The sequence below is a fragment of the Sarcophilus harrisii genome, chromosome 4 (genome assembly GCF_902635505.1).
Source record: "Sarcophilus harrisii chromosome 4, mSarHar1.11, whole genome shotgun sequence".
NCBI lineage: Eukaryota > Metazoa > Chordata > Mammalia > Dasyuromorphia > Dasyuridae > Sarcophilus > Sarcophilus harrisii.
Window position 1 is genome coordinate 358,253,508 of NC_045429.1, and position 16,679 is coordinate 358,270,186.

Sequence of the window (16,679 nt, forward strand, 5' to 3'; positions counted from 1 at the left end):
ATCTTCATTAATTGCATCTCTACCTTTGTTTCCATGCACATTAACTTCTATTAACCACTACTTAAATAGCACCTCGACTGATAGTTGCAAATCGGCCTTACACTCCCCCATTCTGAAAACTCCCACCATTTTCTACCGAACCTGAAAATCCTTCCTCGGTAATTTAATCTCCCTCCAGTTTGAGCTGACTCTCTGTCCTCCAGTATTATAGGGACTCCCTTCTTTCATAATCTTTCAAACCCTTAAGGATTCTCTCCCCAAAATATCCGTCCTTACCTTTCCTTTATCTGGATCAGAGTTGGCTATATAAACTCTGCCATCCTACTAACATGGTACACCAGATGCCTTACACCCTGGTACCTCTCTTCTTTTTTCCCATACTCCTACCTCAAATCACAATTTTTCCAACCCCCAACTCCATCTTCAGACTCCAATAACTTCATTTTCTCAGATAGCTCTTGTCTTCTACATTCCAAATTTTGAAGGCAAAAAAATCCATGGAATTGGGGGAAGGATATGGACAAAATGAAAGAAGCAAAAGGCTTAGAGATGACCTAGAAAAGAGAGACATAGAATAGATCCCTTCCTTCCTCAAGTATCTATGCCCTTGAGTCCACTGGAAACCTTGGATAGCTAAATCCATTGGCACACTAGTGCTTGAAACCCTGCCTACCTCAAGCTCCAGGAACTTACCCTCTCCTGAAGTGACCCCCTTTCTGGCTCGGTAAATAGTGGGCAGCAGCAACAGCACATAGTGGCTTGGGTGCTGCCAAGAAGGGAGCTGGTCCCTGGCACTGACTAGTGCTATTGTTGGGGGGGGGTAGTTTGTACCCGCCCGAGCATTCTGGGTTGGAAGGGATGAACCAGACTACTGGAGGAGCTACAAATCCCTTCCGGTATTATCACTCCCTCAGTAAGATAGGACCTCCTTCAATTCACTTCCCTCTCCTCTAAGATCCCCAGGGAAAGGAGGTCTATTCTTTAAGGCAGAGTCCCCCAGTTCCAATCATTAGAAAACCTTTTATGCTAATTTCCATCTTTTTAAATTCAACTTTCAGTTCTTTCAAACTAGTTTGTTCCCTGTGGAGTTAAAAATACATCAAGGTCTCTCCCCCTCATTTCTGGTTTCACTCCCCAAGGTGCCCTTCATTTTTGTTGCTGTAATGCCAGCCCCCCCTTCAAGACCACAGGATCATAAAGTTAAAACCGAAAGAGATTTATAAGCCATCTAAATTCCACTCGTACATTGTATTTAGTGGTTGTTGTTTTTCCTTGCATGGGGCAGCTTTTATCTCACTCCACAAAAAAAATGCATTAAAATGATACAAACGACTTACTTAGAGTAATAATTCTCTCTAGTGAGGTCCATCTTTCAGAACCTATACAGATGCCTACCCAATATCTTGTGCCCCATGATTCCCCTTGAAAAGAAACCAATTTGGGTTTGCTAGGAAGGAGAGCTCTTAACAATATGAGTCCCACTTACCACCCAAGACCATGAACTGCTCCCTGAAAGTCAACTGCATTTGGCTGTTAGAATCAAGCTCCCTTTCAGCTGAGCCCGATGGCCAATTAGCAAAAAACAAATCCCAGGTCTTTTGTTGCTCCATGTTATCCTTTAAACTTTCTGGCTGTTCCTCCAGTTTCAAAAACCATGCTCTCAATCCTCTTCTCTAACGGGTCAGTGCTAGCCAAGAATTCGCCTTTCTTTTGAAAACTAGATTCCAGAACTCTTGAACTTGAAGAGTCTAGAGAAGCAACCACAAGGCTGAGACTAGAATTCAGGAAATTTCCCTAAGAGGCTAATATTTGGGACCTCTTCCAACTTTGTTATTTGGTTCTCCCTTCTCCCAAAGTTGCTATTTATTGGGCTGAGAATGTGAAGCCCAAGAACTCTTGCTACTCTCTCATTTTACAAATCTGTAAATTCACTGAGCTGGAGAGGTGGATAAACTTGTCTTTAAAAGAGTTGGGATTTGAGTCGCTAATGGATCAGAATGGATCCCTTGTACTAAGGCCCATTAACCTTTTTTATGTCATGGACATATATTCCCTTCCTGGCAGACTGGAGAAGCCTACCAGACCTGAGTTTAGAATAATGCTTAGAAATTCATAAATCATGGATTACAAAATAAACCAATTGAAGCAATTCTCTTTTTTAAAAAATAATTAATTAATCCAGATTAAGAACCTTCACATAGACAATCTTCTTTCTGGGTCTTAGAGCCCAAGGTAATATTCCTTCTTTGCCTCCCTTCCCTTTATCTCCCACTCAAAGGTCCTTTCCTTCTTCCTTGCTCCTGGACTTGTCTGTTTCTTACTGCTTTTCACCCAAAGGTTCCTTCTAGAGATTGGAATGGAAGGGAGAGGAAAGTGTGAGTTATGGCCAAGATGTTTTCTATTATCTCTTGCCATTCTCCCTTCATGCTATCTCTTAAAAGGGTAGATGAGGAAAAGGATGACGAAGGGAACGAAGGGAAAAGCAATGCAAACCCTGGCTTCCTGCTCTCTACCAGCAAACAGCTGGGAGGTCTGGGGGGCCTGTGGAGCCTTGCCCAGGATGTAGAAATGAGAGATGGTAAAAGCCGTCGTACTCAACCTCTCATTCTTCAAATTGAGGCCATCTCAACTATCTAATTTCCATCTCTCTTGCTGCCCCCTCACTACAAACAATAGCCTCAGTGTCTTCAGGAGAGATCCTGGTTTATAAAAAAGGACTCGGGCACCCTGGCTCCTGCAGGGCGACTCCACTAGGGTCTGGAATCACCTGTGTCTTGGCCTGATGGCTGTAAGATTGAGGTCATCTGGGAAAGCAAGGGATCTCTACCTGAAAGGACCTCAAGGGAAGGCATGAGATGTTCCCAGCAAGGCCTGAACTTCTTACAACATTCTTGAAATCTGATCTCTTCACTACAGGAGTTCGTTGGAGGAGGGAAGAAAAATAGAACAATTATTTCAGAGGAACAGAAAAATCCTAGAGAAAATACTGGCCTCAAAACAAGCTTTCCATAAACATTTGGTGGATAAATGAATGAAGCAGAAGTCAGTGGAGCAGAGAGACAAAGAAGGAGAGGGGACTTTGAAGCACTTGGGCAAAGTGAGTTAGGGAATGGGGAAAGAGAACAGAGAAAACTGGGATAGAGACAGGTACAACAATCATGGAAACACTGCCTTAAGAGCCAGACATTCTGGCCCCTAGTCATTCCTCAAGCCAGCTGCACCTGTCAGGCCAGGAGAGAAGGCTGAGCAGGGGGTGAGAGAGGAATAACACAAACAGACAGGCGTTTGTGCAGATGAACAATAGCTGTGCCAGTGTTCTCTGCCCTCCTGGCACAGGGCAGGCCCGCTGGGTTGTAAGGAGGGGCAGCTGCTGTCTGTGGACTATGCTCTTGTCCCCCCATTCTTCAATAAACTCAGCAAGGCTGGAAAACAAAAGCCAGCTCACACAAAGTGATAGAAGAAATGGACTACTTTTCTCCATATTTCTGTCCCTGCAGAGTCCCAACAATTCCATTTACTTTAACTTGTGGGAAATATTGTGGTCTAAGGACTGAAATTGAGGCTGTATGTATTCACAAACTGTCTTCTCTACTTAAAACTCCAGAGTTTCCACCTTACCTTCCTCCTCCCTTACAGAAAGCCTTCAATCTGGGTACTGGACCCACAAAATCAAGAAATGACAAAGAAAATGAGATACACACAGGTATATAAACACATACACATACACACTCTGCTTAGAGGCTCTAGTCAGGCCCTCGGCTTCTTTTAACATCAATCCTAGTTATGTTTCTTAAAAAGCCATGTAAGCTGGGCCCTGAGCTTTTCATTTTAAATTCCCTCAACCCATAAAGATTCCTCCTAAGACACCTTAATGCTTCTTTCCCCATAAATTGATTTTCTAGCCTGTTTTCCTTCCTTTCCCCGGCTCTGAAACTCTAGATTGTTCAGTGTTTTCCTAGCTCCTAGAGTGTCAGCCTCCCCTAGGGAACCCCAATTTCCTTAGTCTTCCCTCCAGGACTTCCGGCCTCTTAGTCCCCTCCCCAGCTTTCCTAGCCCTCCCCCTAGCTGCGCTCAAGTCCCTATACACAAAGCCAGCCACCTCTCTCCACCACTCAGAACAAAGAAACCTTCTTTCTCCTCTTTCCTCACACCCTCAGTTCAGCCTCACACCCAGTTGCTTGGGTCCTAGAAATCCCAAGAAGATCCCCAACTCCCCAGCACCATCCTTTGCATCCTGTCTCCTGGCCCCTGACCTTTCCTAGTCAGAAAAGGAGCCTTTGTTCCAGGAAGAACTCAATCAGAGGGGGGGGGGGGGGGAGGGGAAGTGGGGGAGGAGTGGAGAGAAAGAGACTTGAGGGAATTGAGATTTGTGGAACAGGGAGATGTTGGGGGCAAAAAAGTTTGTGATGTCCTGAAAGAAGAGGAAAAAAAGGAGTTAAAGTAAGATTAAGTGTTTCCGAAGAGAAAAAGGCCAGTTGAAAAGCCAGAGGAGAGTAGCAGAAGAGGAAGACAAAACCAGAGTTCTCCCTTCAGGGGTGACCACAAAAGATGGGTAAAGACCTATGCCTAACCCACCATCTACCCCAAACCAGAAATCGGGGAGATTCATTTTTCCAACTCCCCCCACTTCCTATCAAAAATAAAATGAGGGCAGGCAATTAGATGGGAGGGAGAGAGACAAAGTGTGCTGGCCAAAGGAGACCCCGTTCCGTAACCAGTTCTCTGGAAGGAGCCCTCCTCTTCCAACAAGCCCGAATCCACAACCCTTTCTCAAGTCTCCCCCTTTTTTCCCCGGCCTCAGAGTGTCAGCCTCCAAGGCTCCGTGTTCAATGGTGAAGAGATTCACGAGACTCATGAATCCATCCATATCGTCCAGAAATGGGGGCTGGGGACCGGGTAGGAGACGGTGTGAATAGAGACACCCCAGGTGATTGGCTTCTCGGATTCCAAACATCACAAAAGGGAGGGCCCGCGGGCATCTGACCTCTACGTTCCCAAATCCCACAGCCCCTCTCCTCCTCCCCCCAGACCGAAGACCGAGGCGTTCTGCCCACACAGAACCCCTTCGGGCTTGCCCAAGCCCTTCCCTCCCACCCTCTGGTCTTCCCCACCCCCCTTTTCCTTTTTAGGGTGGAACCCAATTTCCGTGGTTTCAAAAAACCCTCTCCGCCCCCCTTGGCCTCACTCCAGGGTCTCAGTTCTAACGGCCAAAAAAATAAACAGACTTTCGGATCATCGGCCCGGCCGCAGGGGTGGCGGAGGGGTTCGGGGAGGGCCTGCTCCCTCCGGGGTCTAGGCTGTTCCAACCTAGCCCTCTATTGATCCGGAGTCTAACTGGAGCCTCAAGTTCTGTTCAGGACACCCGACCCTCAGGCCAAACCCTAGGAGTGGCTCAACAGAAATCACCTCCGCTCTGGCCTTCCGCCTTGGGAGCGCGGGGAGCCCGGGTGTCCGATTGTCTAGGGTGCGGGAAATCAATCTCTAGGGCGCGTTTCCCCCGAAGGCACAGCGCAGAGGCTCCGGAGGTCTCGGGCTAAGCAGCACCTGGGCCCCGCGGGCAGCAGGGTGCGGGGGCGGGTGCTATGTCAGAGATTAAACCAACTCTGAAATTGTAGTCTTGGCCCGGACCACAAAGCGGCCAGTGTGAGGGAGGAATGGGGACGCTCGGCGGAGGAGGAGGGTCTTCCGTAGGCTGGCTCCAGAGTCAGCGCCGTCGTTTCCTGCAGGCTGAGGAATGGAGGGATCATGCTCTTGGGACTGGGTCTCGGTCCCACAAGTGGGAATTTTCTATTTAAAGCTGGAAAATGAGATTCTCGGGGAGACAGGTGCCTGGGTGGGGGAAGAAAGCCCAGGAGGCCGGAGGTGGAGGGCCTAACTCTGGGAACTTACTTGGGCAGGGCAGGGAAGGTCTGAGGCCCCGGAAGACGGCGAGAGGGGAGCACACCAAGTTGGGGGAGTAGGGCGCAGCTCCCCAGAGGGCGCACAGCTGGCTCGGTGGATGGAAGAGTACCCACACAAAAGACATTAACTCTCTTCCTCAGCCACGGTGGGGGTGGGGAAGAATGGAAAGAAAATGAGCCCTCCTTCTCTCCCACCCCGGCCCAGACGAAGTGGGGGGGGGGGAGAAGGAAGGGGAGACAGAGAGGGTGAATCACAGTTGGAAAGTCCTGTTGTGGCCGCGCCGGGTGCAGTTTGGTCCGCAGGAGAGCTGGAAGGGAAAGCCCCCTCCGACACCGTCCGGGACAAAGGTGGGAGAGCGGAGGCGGCGCCGACCGACAGGGGAGGGAGGGAGTCCAACTGCGGAATGGGGGGACCGGGAAGGGACGGCGAAAAGACCCCCAACCCCAGCTCTGCAGCGCTTTACCCTCAGCCCGGCGCGCTACCACTCAGTCCCACCCCGGCTCAACTTTCCCGGCGCCCCGAATCCCGGCCCCCGTCCACACCCCCCAGTTCCCCACTCTCCCGCCCCGGGCCACCGTTACCGGCTCCGCCCAAGTTCAGCGCCCCAAGCCCGGAGGGGAGGGGGCGCGGCGGGCCGGCCCACCTTGATCGCCTGCTCTCGGCTCCGGTCGATCCGCGCCCGTGTGAGGGATTCGATCCGAGACATAATCCGGGGGGGGCGTGGGCCGGCGCGGGCGGGGGCCGCCCAGGGGGAGCCGGGACGCGGCCGCGGACCCAGGAGTCCTGCTATTGTCCGCGGGTCAGGTTGGGGGGGCAGGGGGAGGGGTCCGCCCAGCACGCGTCTGTCTCGGGGACAGGAAGTCTGACTCCCCCAGCTCAGCACCCAGCATCAGTTCCTCAAACCTAGTCTCCACCCCCGCCGGAGCTCGGGGGGAGGGGTAGGGAAAGGGGGGAGGAGCGGAGGGGAGGTTGGCGAGGGGAGGGGGCAGCTGCGCGGCGGCCGAATGGGGGGCGCCCCTCCACCGGACTCTAGCCTCCCAGCCTCCGAGCCGGAGCGCTCTCCTCCACTTCCCTTCTAACCTCTCCCGGACCCCACCGATCCACGCCCCCCGCACTCTTCCCCTCCCTAACCTCCTTCCTTTCAACTTCAGGCCGTTGGAAGAGGGCGAGATGCCGGGCCCGCCCCTCCCCCAAGCCCGCAGGTAACGCTGGGCTATGGGGGACGCAGGCAGGGAGCCAAAGGGCCACATATTGCGCGTTTAAAGAATGCAGCCGAAGGTTAGAGGGGAAGCGCCCGGCCGAGGCGGTCCCTTATTTGTTGTAGCCGGGAAGAGAATCCCTTTCATCGGGCCTCCGGGGGAGGCACGGCCGCGAGAGCCCCCGGAGGGCCCGCTGCGTCTGGCACCGGCCCTTCCCTCCCCCCCATCCCAGCAGGGAGGCTCTGGCTGAGAGGAGAGTCCCTGACCTCTTCTGGAGGTTAACATCCGCTCGGCTAAGGAAGTCTGCTCTGGTGTTTAAAGTCCCACAGCCCCTGCTATACTTTAATTAAGTCTTGTGTTAAAAACTAGGAGCAGAGATTGCTCCCCTTTTCCCTTCACTGGCAGTGCCGGAAACGGAAGCGTGCTTTTTCTCTTTCTTTATGGTACCTGGCCCACAGTAAATACCTAAAATGTGTTCTTTGTGGCTCAGTAGCCTCACCTTGGAGAGGGTCTTCCTGAGGAATTCTTTTGCTTTTAGGAAAATTCCTCCTTGAATCTAACCCCAATCCCCCGCCTTGCAGTGTGTGACTGCTTCTCAGCGGGTCCCACTTTTCTGGAGAAGCCAATTGTGTGCCATCTGTGCTGGGAATTGACCTGGTTCTGGTCCGAGAGGGTGCGGCATGTGGTAAAGGGGGACGACCTGGACCAACAGCTAGCTGTTCTCTCCCCCCCCCCCCCATTCCAACTCAGCATTCTTCCAGGTGCCAGTTTTAGCTCCTGCCACTATTTTGGGAACCTTCTTTTCATTGGCTGGGTCTGGCTTGGCCTCCCCCCCACACCAACAGTGTGTGTTCTCCTCCCTTAGCAACCACTTTCCCAGGGTCACTAACTCTGTTTCCAAAGAGCCTTATCCTTCTAGACCTCACACCAAGCCTCTGCCACTGCTGCCCACTCCCTGGCCTCCTTACTCTTCTCCAAAGGTCTCTGCTCTTTCCTGGCCCAACCGCTCTCTGTGATGGCTGCACCTCAGCAGGATCATTTATCCACGTTCTACCCACTATGGTTGCAGTGCTCTTACAGATTCAGTTAGCTATATGCAGATAAGACTCGGACCCAGATTTACACCCCTGTATGTCCTGTAGATGTCTCAAACTCCACCTTGCCAAAACTGAAATCACCTAATCTCCCTGCCCAAATCAACCCCTAATTTCCCTCCTTCTGTCCAGGGCACAACAATTCTCAACTTTGGATCCAGTCAGTTGTCAAGCTGTGTTGATTCTGCCTCAGTAAGCTCCCTCACGCCTGTCTCCCCACTCACACAGCCTTCAGGTCCTCCCCAGCTCAGCTGTGGACCTCTGCAGCAGAACCGAAATTGCCATGAGTTTCATCTCTGTGCCTTCCTACTCGGCCCTCCTGGGCACCCCGCCATATCCTCTGGTATCCCCTGCCCAGCTTCCCAGTGAGACTTCCAGTCTCATCATGCCAATTGCTTGCTCAGAAGTTTCAGCAACTCCCTACCTGTCTTGCGACTAGGATGAAAAACAGACTGTTCTGTTTAGCATTTAAAACTCTTCATACATCCAGTTTGGGAGCTCTCTCCATTCAAAACTCAGCTTAAGTGCCTCTTCCAACCAAAGGCCTTTGCCGACTTCCTCTACTTGTTATTGAGGGAAGAGAATTGCCTTTCCATAGGGCCTATGATGTGCCAGACATTGTGCTAAGTGCTTTACAAACATATTATTTGATCCTCAAATATTAGTATCCCCACATTTTACAGATGAAGGCAAACAGGTTCAGTGTCTTGCCCAAGCACCTCCCACCTCCAGACTGTCCTCCAAGTCTGGATCTCATTCCTTCTTCCTCTGATCCCTGGCTTCCTTCAAGTCCCAGCTAGAATCCCACCCTTTAGTGTCTTCCCTCTGTTGATTATCTCATGGTATCTTGTCTATAATCGTTCTTGTGCGTGTTGTCTCCCCCACCAGACTGTGTGCTCCTTGAGAGCAGGGACTGTCACTTATCTTCCTTTGTTTCCCCAACATTTAGCACAGTGCCTGGCACAGACTGGGTATTTAATAAATACTTGGTTTTGTTTTTTGTTTTTTTTCCTTTCCTTCCCTGAACCTAAAGGAAGGGCCATCAAAAATGGCACAATAACCCCTTACATCAACTGGACCCAGGGTCTGGACTCCGTCTCTCCCAAAGGGCAGCCAAGCCTGACGAAATGAGCTAAATTTAAAAACAGCCTGCAAGAGGCCAGAGTGAACCAGCCCCTCTTTCCCGGTGGCTGCTCCGCCCTCTGAGGGGCCCGGAGGAGGAGACAGGCTATGGCTCTGCCTCTCTTCCACAGAGATGGGGCAGGCTCGGAGGTTGCCAAAAACATCTGAAGAACAGATTTACACAGACTTCCCCGAACATACCTGAACAGAAATCTGAACCCTAATCCTTAATAAGCCCTAGAAATCAGCAAATCTCTTCTCTCCCTTGGCCTTTACACTCAGACTAGACATGTGGAAAATGAAAGGCCCTACTTATTTCTATCTCCCACCCTCAAACTCCATCCCTCCCACTGTAGGGTCTGTCCACGGTCTCTCATGGAGCCCTCCTTCTGGAGACAGAGGGGAAGGTGAGGCAATCTGCATGAAATCCAAAGGTAATTTAGCTTTATTAAAAATTTGCACTCTGGCCACTCAGGATGAGCTGTGGATGTTGTTTTGTCTCTACTAGTTCTGCCTCAGTGCCTCTCAGCCCATGTTCATCACCTAGAAGCTGGTGAATCGGGCCCAGGACTCCCAACCTACCCAGTGACTCCTCTCAGATATTGTTAAAATGCCATAGCTCCCAGCAGGGTACCAAGGAAAGAGCACTGGTGCTGATGTCAGAGGACCTCAGTCATACCCTGTCTCTAACTAATACTTATGACTTGTGTGACTTTGGCCAAATCTCTCTTTTCTGAGCTCCAGTTTCCTTACCTATAAAAAATGGCCTTTTAGATCTATTGTCCTACCAGACGCAGACTAGCCACTATTTCTTTATCCCATTCAATATGAGAAACATTGTTTCCTGCTGGGGAATAGGGAAAAGGGGATCCTATACTTAGCAACACCTGCTCTTAAGCCATATGATGAGTTGGGCAGTGTAGATGGTTGGCTCTGTCCCTATTACACTGATCCTTAGTGAGAGATAGGGAAGAGAAACTAAGGCATGGATAGGCAAAGAATGTAAGGCATTAATGAGACCAAGGTATCCTACATCCAGGGGACAGTAAACAGCAGTGCCTCGGATTTTCTCAAAGGAGAAACTCACAAGGCGATTTAAAAAATCCTTGGGAGAATAGCTCATCTAAGAGACCACACAAGAAATAGACACTTCTAATACTTTCCTTTCCAACCCAGCATTGAAACAGGGGGTAATGTGGACCTTATGCCCCATGACATCTCAGGAGGTGAACCTCAACAAGGTTTAGCAACAAGGTAAAAGAATAGAGCCCAGGTTGAAAAGAGAGCCATCATAGGTTCCCCCACCTCAGCTTTGTTCTAGCCTTCAAATATCAAAGGAGAAAACTGTAATTATTGTTACCAGTGCAATTCTATAACATTCCCATGTTAAAAAAAAAAAAAAAGAAAGAAAGAAAGAAAGAAAAAAAGAAAGAAAGTCACATCTTTCTCCTTATATTAATTAAGACTTCACCTCCTGAAAAACATAAAAGGCTCTGTCCTTGCCCTATGATCTCTTCCATTGAACCAGGACCAGGACCAGGACAGGAAGGGAGAAAAACCAGAGATAAGGTATGAAAGGGAAGCAAAGTAGATATAGATAAAAGATATAGATATACATGAAGAAGAGACGAGACAGAGGAAGAGAGAGAACTTAGACAGGAAAAAGGAATAACTCAGAAACAGGAGTACTCCAGAGGACAACTAAGAGGTAGAAAACAGTGAGTGTGGGGGAGGAAATGTTGGATGGCGAATATTATGACTTACTCTAAAAGCTTTTTTTAAATTCCCACCTGAACACCTGGATCTGTAAACACCCTCTGCTTATTGGGACAAGCCTTTTCAGATCCAGGCTGGGTAGAATCAGCTTCCTCAGACAAACCTCATTTTGTAGGAAGAGAGGAATTACATTATCTAGAATTTATCTGCCTGTTGCCGAGTCCCTGGGAAAAAGAGACAGGGACCTCAGGACCTTGAGATTCCTGGAGGTTTGCATTTCCTGAGGAGAGACACCTCCTTTTCTCTTAAAAGTTTTCCTATTTCCCACTTCTCTTCTTCCCCCTATTCCTGTGTTTTCTTCTCTCTTTCAGCCTCACTCTACCCACAGTCCTCTGGTGAGAAGATGCTAACACAATGGTTTTCTCATCTTTACTTTCCCTCTTCCACCTAGTACAGCCTAAAAGAGCTGCAAAGAAGGCTCTGACATGGGAGATGTTGGGAGACATTTAGAGGTACACAAATGGCAATGATCAGGTTTCTTCCCCTTTCCTTTAGAACCATACCACTCTTCAATCCTCCTCAACACATCTGAAAAGTTTGTATCTGAATCTGTATCAACCTGAGATATTATAAATAGTCACAAGTATATGTACACGTATACACGCTTATAAGTTCTGCCCATGGTCTAGCCTCACTTCTTCCAGTTGGGGTATCTGCCCTTAAACAGGGCTGAAGTCCTTTCTGGCTCATCTTTCAACTCTATGGGGAAGAGGGGAAGGGAGATGAGTGATCCATATCAACCTTAAGCTTATGGAGCTTTGCCTTTCCCTGATTCCAGCTATCTACGTCTGGCAGCTAAGGGGGAGGAAGAGTTGGGGGACAGTAGACTGGATGGGAACAGAAAAGAAGTGAGTTGTTATGAGAGGGAGCTTGTCTGGCTCCTTCAAAACTGAACTCGGTCCAAAATCTCTGTTCACAAGGACAGGAATTGAAGGGGGGGGGGAGGGGAGAACAAAGATGAAGCTCTAGGTTCCCAGTTGCTCCTACCTTGGCCTTGCCTGTCATGCCCCAAAAGAGGCTGAGAGTCCGTTGAAGGGAGCGGCCTGCCCGTTTTCCTGAGTGCTTTACGTCCAGCTGGCTGCAGCTGCCTCCCCAGGGACTAAAGAAATAAAGAGAGAGAGATGGAGACAGAGACAGGATGGAAGGAACAAAGCCACCCCCAGAAAGTTAACAGATAGGGAGACTAGAGACAACATTTTGTAAAAAAGAGAGAGAGATACAAAAGATGAAGATATCCAGAAAGTGGATGAGAAACAGTAAGAGGAGAATCAGAGAAAAAGCCTCAGAGAGACAGATACCAACCTCTTCCCTCCCCTTCCAGTTGTCTGGACCTCCCAGCTCTGGTTTATTTTATCCCTCTGTTCCAGAGGATGGCTCCAAGCTCCTCCCAGTTAACCAGAGACTCTCTCCCCTTCCCCCCCAATCCTCCTTCGAGTTTAAGGAGCAGAACTTGGCTTTCTTGACTCCATCCAGACCCCAAATAGAAGCAGTATGGAGTTTGGGTGCCGCTGGGGCCATGTTTTTCCTGATGGCAATCTCTGTTAGGGAACCCGCAGTGACCTATTCCTGCCCCCCCTTTTCTGTTTGAGAATGGTCTCTGGGCTCACTGCCAGTCAGAACTGAGTTTCCTGGGATTTCATCAGCCCTATCCCATGAGCTAATTCCAAAGCCTGGAGCCAGGAGGGGGCTATGTCAGCTGGAGACTTAAGGGACCTAAAAGCAGAACTTAGAATTTTAAAGGGCCCCTTTACAATGCTGTCCTACTAAACAGACCACAGCTGTGGGATTCAAACAGGTGCTGATTTGCATGCTCATTTACATGATACTTATTGAAATCTTCCAGCACAAGCTTTTCTCATCCAGTGTGGCCTCTAGCCCCCTCCCTTCTCTTCTCCTATTCCCTCTGCCTCCACCTAGTCCTTCTCCTTTCTTATATCTACCACCTCCATTCCATTTGCTAGTTATTTGACCAGTACTCCAAGGTCACTGGCTCTACCTATCCTCCTTCCCTAAAAGCTAGCTTTGCCAGCCATTTTCTATCCCCCTAGCCTTTTGTTGCTGACCTTCCCATCTTGAACCTTATCCCTGTTTCCTGGATACTCCCTTCCTCCTAATTTTTCCTCCTTGCAGTATAAACCAGTGGGAATCATCTAAACTTCCTCTCTTCATCTCCCAAGGGAAGAATCGGTCAAATTCCAAAACTTCCAAAAAGAAAGGAGTTTCTAGGATGCTTGGAGAATAATAAGAATTGAATTAGAAGTAGGAGTCGTCTTGGTTGGGGAACAGTATTTCTGAAAACAAAGTGACCCCTGAAGGTCACAAAGTCCACCACCCCAACCCTTTTGGTTGACCTACCTTCAGATTTCTGAGGGGCTCGTTGAAGTCTACACTCACCCGTTGTTGAAGTCAGGGCCAGAAGATTGGGGCAAATTCTCTGCTAAGACAAAAGGAGACGAGATATGTCTGACTAAAGCCAGACAAAGGCACCTACAACTACCTCCCTTCCCCCCTCTACAGCTTGGATCAGGTTCCCAGGGCTACAGGTGCCTGTGACTCCATCCTCAGGGCGGGCACTGGGGACTTCCTGGAGGGAGGTAGAAGGCGGGGTCTCAGCAAAAAGAAAAAAAAAAAGGCCTTAAACCTAAATTAGAATACCCAGGAAAAATAAAAGGAAGCTGGGTACCCAATGTTTAGGTTCTTGAATTTATTTCTGGTAAATGGGGAAGCTGGGGAATAGATAGATGCTTAGGATCCAATTCCCCATCTTGGAAAGAAGGGAAAGCTAAGATTGTCCTCTACCTATAATGAACTGAGTGCTAGATTTCAGATGTTTCTATTCAGAGGCCCTGTTTTTGATGAAAGAAAAAGCTAAAAAGATTATATGCAGCCTTGTTTTGTACAGGAATTTGGGGGATCTCCAAAGGTAATGTGGTTAAGTGTTGACCAAGTTATATGAAAATGGAGGATACCTCTTTAATCCCTCATCCTTAATTAGAATCTCTGACTCAAATAAAACAGTTCAATCTGGTCCCACACTTCAGGGAAGATGGGGATACATCCATTGTTCCCCGTATATTCCTTTCTGGGACCTTTCTTCCCCTTACTCACCATCACCAACCAGATCTAAGTAGCCATCAATGCCACTCATGGATACAGATTTGGAGAGGATAACACAGGCAGAGCCATTCAAGGGACCAGAGGATGGATGGTAGAAGTTCTGAACCTATAATCAACCCAACACCCCAAGAAGTTATTGAGTTTACCTTTCTACCAAACTCTTTCCCTCCCCACATATTGTTTGATTTATTTTTAAATGTAGGCCTCCTAGATAGATGCTAACCATTTCTTGACTAATATGATGGCTAGAATATTATTATTGCATCTCACCCTCTTTCCTACTAGGTGCAACACAACTTGGACAGATAGGATATGGAGAATAGGATCCTACAGAAAGAAAAGTAAAGAACAGCTTTAAAAAAGGGAATGAAGAAAGAAATATACTCAGAAATTCAAAAACACTGATGGAAGGAAGTAGGTGTCAGGGATAAGACTGCTACCTGTCTATCTTCCTTAGCCTTGGCTTCCTTTTTACAAATGAAAGCAAGGCTGAATTATTCTTTGACTGTTTTGGAAATAAACTATGGCAAGATATTCCCAGGCCTAGATGGAGTAGGGGCAGAAAAATTAGAAGGATGAGGGCATTTGGGCCTATCTATATATCTGGATGAAGTACCAGTGGTTGCAACAACCATGGGCTCTGATGCAGAAAATGCATCCAGGCTTTCTTGAAGCTGGCTACTCTCCCCCTCTTCCATGATTTAGATTTCCAATAAATTAAGCATTTTATCTTGATAAAGAAACTCTCAGTGAACTAGATTGTTTCTCTAATTCCCAAATATTGGGAAAAGGTTGACAAGGGGAGCACAAATCAGATAAGGCTCTAGGTACATTGGCCTAGAGGTAGGAGAAATGGTAGAGTTCCCAACTAAGTGGACCGTTACTATTTTAATCACTATTGTTTATCAGAGTCCCAGATATGTATGTTTACCTGCATATTCATAGAGTGCACTCATAGTCAACAAGGAGGAGATTGTTTCAAAAACAAGGAGGGACTTGTGGGTCCACAGTTGAATACCCCCCCCCCAAAAAAAAGGCCCTGTTTCATACCTCTTGAAATGAAACCCATCTATTTTGGAGAAGTTCCTCACCCTTCAAATTTCAAATATTGTGGGTAACTTAGGAAGCAAAAGATTAGAGCAATCAGCAGATGAAATCAGACAGTGATAGAGAGACTCATACAAAGACAGGAAACACAGAGGCCCAGAAAGTCACAGAGAAAACAGACACCACAGAAAAGGATACAGAAAATAACTAGGGTGGGGAGTGGGAAGTGTAATATAGTGGAAAGAATTCTGGATTTGGAGTTAGTTCTCATATGGGTCAGAATCCCAGCCTGCTACTTTCTAGATGTGTTCTTGGCCAATTGAACTTAACCTTTTGGGCCTCACTTGCCTTATCTACAAAATGGTGGGCTAGATTTTAAAACCTCCAAGCTAATTTCTAAATTACTCGATACCTATTAAATGAAGAGATATAGAGACAAGGAAAAGGGAGACAATTGGCAAAAGCACAGAAAGGTATAAGATAAGTTGTATTTTGAGGAGGGGAGTGGGAAGGAGTGAGACTTGCCATCTTTAGTTTGGGGGATAAGAGCCCAGTGCCCAGAGGAGAGAAGTCTGTTCATACCAGGTATTGAGGTTGGGCACTCTGGTCCTGTAGCTGTAGCCTCAGAAGACTCTCTGGCTCCTCTTGACTTTGAACAAAGGGAATTCTCCGGGGGTCCCTGGGTTTTTGCAAGTTCCTGTGAAAAACACATTCACTTAGCTAAGGATGTCTCTCAGCATGTGTACCCAGCACCTGGAGAGATATCAACAAACATCAGCTCAATCAATAAATATTTATTAAGGTCTTACTACACACTAAGCACTAGGGATCAAAAAGAAAAAGCAAAAAGCAGTCCCTGCCCTCAAGGAGCTTACATTCTAGTCAAAAACCTATTGAATACGTAAAAAATCGTTGCAGAGTAGAAAGTGGGGGGGGGGGGGGGACCCAGGAAAGGCCTGGGGCAGAAGGGACCCGAGCTGACTCTTGGAGGGATACATGAGGAGAGAGGACACAAGGATGCTGTACAAGGAAGACCAAGAGGACCAGGATGATTGCAATGCTGAGAGCGGGCAGGGAAGTAAAGTGTAAGTGACTGCAGAGATGGGCAGGGAGCCGCTAGGAGTGGCACTGCCCGAGGCCATCCCTGTCTAGACTCTGAGGTCTCTGAGGACACAGGCCGGCCCTCACTGGCCCAAGCAAAGAGCAGACAAGGGCGGCCCCTGCTGGCCAAGGGCAAGCTGTTCCAGGAGAAAGTTGGGGCAGGGGCAGGATGGTGACAGTTAGGGGCCCTTCCTACTCCATGACCCCTCCGCTTTTTTCTCTTGGCTATTACTTCCATGATTGTGCCACATGACCGCCTCCCTGACTGTCCGGCTCTCTGCCCTCTATGCCGGAAGGAGGAGGAACCTGGGGCCTGTAGGGC

The 16,679-nt window shown here is 48.5% G+C and overlaps 1 protein-coding gene across 8 annotated transcripts in view; it reads right to left on the minus strand.

Annotated features, from left to right (window-relative positions):
- The window catches only part of ARHGEF2 (Rho/Rac guanine nucleotide exchange factor 2), a 41,399-nt gene that overhangs the window by 16,862 nt on the left and 7,858 nt on the right, over positions 1-16,679 (minus strand). For 2 of the 8 annotated variants that reach the window (XM_031966744.1, XM_031966745.1), the window contains 4 exons: positions 15,839-15,953; positions 14,201-14,315; positions 13,487-13,529; positions 12,080-12,191 (listed from right to left, as the gene is read on the minus strand). In XM_031966744.1, coding sequence (XP_031822604.1) covers positions 12,080-12,191; positions 13,487-13,529; positions 14,201-14,315; positions 15,839-15,953 — 385 coding nt within the window. Of the gene's footprint in view, positions 1-693; positions 4,280-5,406; positions 5,573-6,544; positions 6,995-12,079; positions 12,192-12,394; positions 12,654-13,486; positions 13,530-14,200; positions 14,316-15,838; positions 15,954-16,679 lie in introns of those variants that run through there. The other 6 variants (XR_004233916.1, XM_031966743.1, XM_023502279.2 and 3 more) reach the window with 6 other exon arrangements.